This window comes from Cyprinodon variegatus, unplaced genomic scaffold (genome assembly GCF_000732505.1).
Source record: "Cyprinodon variegatus isolate N-32 unplaced genomic scaffold, C_variegatus-1.0 Scaffold210, whole genome shotgun sequence".
NCBI classification, from domain to species: domain Eukaryota; kingdom Metazoa; phylum Chordata; class Actinopteri; order Cyprinodontiformes; family Cyprinodontidae; genus Cyprinodon; species Cyprinodon variegatus.
In genome coordinates, this window is record NW_015150663.1 from 47,839 (window position 1) to 50,528 (window position 2,690).

Consider the following 2,690-nt stretch of genomic DNA (forward strand, 5'->3'; position numbering starts at 1 on the left):
CTATTGAAATGTTTGTTAGGGGATTATACAAGTATAAATCTTACCCATAGAAGAAATACTTTACAGACAAGATGAGTAGTTTACAAAGTGCTGTACCAGCATCCAGTTGTGATTTTTATTTTTTTTTTATCTTTCATTTATTAAAGATTTGAATTCCTGCAGAGATAAAACTTCTTTGTTCCAAGTCCTTTTCTGCATTATAGCATGCCGATGGGGTGAAGAATTTAAAAGCTTTTTTATCCAGTTCAGTTTTGACTCTCCGTACCTGCATGAGAACATGGGGCCATATCGGTTACAGTTTCTTTACATATGAAGACATGAATATGGATGTGCAAGAGTAGATTTGTAGGTAAGTTAGTATAATCATGTATAACGTATGGAAATTCATCCTTCCATTTTCCGTCACGCTTATCCCAAGCGGGGTCGCGAGGGGTGCTGCTGCCTATCCCCAGCTGTCTATGGGCGAGGGGCGGTGTACACCCTGGACAGGTCACCAGTCCATTGCAGGGCAACACAGAGACAAACAACCATTCACACACACACTCACACCTAAGGAGAATTCAGAGAAGCCAATTAACCCAACAGTCATGTTTTTAGAATGTGGGAGGAAGCCGGAGTACCCGGAGAGAACCGCTCAGGGAGATCATGTAAACTCCATGCAGAAAGACCCTGGGCAAGGAATTGAACCCAGAACCTTCTTGCTGCAAGGCAGCATTGCTACCCACTGCACCACTGGTTATGACAGTATGGAGATTATTACAGGGAAAAATAAGAAACAGAAGAAAAAAAGAATTAGAATTCACCTTTATTGTCATTACACGGTCACAAGTGCAAAGAAATGAAATTCATTCACTGCATTTAACCCATCCTCTCGGGGAGCAGTGGGCTGCCATGGTGTGGCTCCCAAAGAACACTTGGGGGGTTAAAGGGTCTTGCTCAGGGACCCAGAGTGTCAGTCATAGGTGTGGGGCTTGAAATCAGAACCTCAGGAATCAAAGCGCAATGTTCTAACCACTAGGCCGCCACTCCGCAAAAGACAGATTTTTTTTTTTGTTTTTGGTTTCTATCTGCAGGTGAGATTAAATTAGACCCAATTTGTATCCTGGGTGATTGGCTGGTGGGTTTTCAGTCACTATACCTCTTTGTTGTAGTAATGTTGGGCGAACCTCCACCATTTCAAGTATTGAGAGAAACAAGGCTAGTAGAGATTTGTTTTTTTTAGGGCTGCAACTAATGATAAGTTTAAAAAGTCGATTAGCCTGTCGATTATTTTTACATTAATCGATTAATAACTGGATAGCCAAAGATTCTTTAAAGAGGTCTTTTCACAAAATTAAACCAGGTGAAACAAACTTTTACACTTGAGGAATTCTGCATAGAGCATATTGAAGGGCAAATTTTTTTTTATCTTAAATGCAAAATGTATATATATTTTTGTACAATCTTTGCATAATTACAGCTCTAATTCTGTTGCTCTGTCAGCTAAAGGCATGTTTTAGAGTCGCTATACTCCCATGATTATTCGATTACTAATTTAGTTGACAGTTATTTCAATAATCGATTAATCATGATTCATTCGATTGTTTCAGCGGTAGTTTTAACTCTTAAATACTAGTGGTTTAGATGGATGAAAAAGCATCTTTATGACTGTTCCAGTTATGTTAGAATATTTACAATTTGCATCTAGCTGAGGAAATTTTTTTTATTTTGAAGTAAAAGTGAAGGATTTGATAAATTCAACCCTTTGTGGTCAGAGAAAACAGTCGTTACAGATGAAAGAACAGTTTAAATTTAAAAAGGTTGAACTTTCCTGAAACTCACCATGTTAAAATATTTAGACCATCTCCTGGTTCTTTCATCATTTCAGGTTGATGTTTACTCGCAGTCAGCACCACGTCACGGCGGAGGTGTTCTCCTGTACCTCGCTTGTTCCCGTTCTCTCCTGCTCCACCAAGGAGTGGGCCATAAAGAAGGAGCTGGCTTCCACAAACTGTGTTGCGGCGTGTCAGGCTGTGGGCGAGGTTCTGGCGCAACGATGCCAGCAGGCGGGCATCACCAGGATGGTGTACAGGGCGATTCCCTGGACTTACCGCTCAGACGCAGTAAGTATTTCTACCTAGAAAGTGTTACTACTTATAGCAAAGGTGCTTAGATGTGCTTAGATGTAGGGTTCTTAAAAAAATATTTTCTTTTCATTTCTTTTAGAAAAGTCTTTTTTTTTTCTTTAGAAATACATCAGGCAAAGTTTCAGATTCTAATTACTGTGCGCTGCTTTCAGCGAGAAACATGAATAAAAACGTAAACGGCCCATAATAAAGCAGGGTTTCTGCGGGTCATTAAAAAAACATTAAAAGTCATTCAATTATAATTTTTTGAATTAAGGCCTTAATTGGCATTAAAATTCATTTAATTAGATTATAGTGGCATTTAGAATGCTTTATTAAAAAAAATATATACATTTATACATAAAACTATTTCGTCAGATATATTATAACAGATATAACTCGTACCATGTGTTTGTGCGGAACTCCTTCCAGTTGATCGTAAAGCCGTATGTTCGGAAAAAGAAGCTCCAGGCGAAAAAGATAAAGTATAGAAAAATGCCAATTTCAAGAAAAGTGGCTGGAAAATGAGGAATTCAGGACATGGCTGCAGCCTGTCGACGGTAAAGAGTCATGGGTACTTGTTGA

General features: G+C 38.8%; 1 protein-coding gene across 1 annotated transcript in view; it reads left to right on the top strand.

The window, feature by feature from the left end:
• mrpl18 (mitochondrial ribosomal protein L18) overlaps positions 1-2,690 on the top strand; it is a 6,355-nt gene that overhangs the window by 2,744 nt on the left and 921 nt on the right. Inside the window, exon 3 of the mRNA XM_015380259.1 lies at positions 1,868-2,102. Coding sequence (XP_015235745.1) covers positions 1,868-2,102 — 235 coding nt within the window. The remainder of the gene's footprint in view (positions 1-1,867; positions 2,103-2,690) is intronic.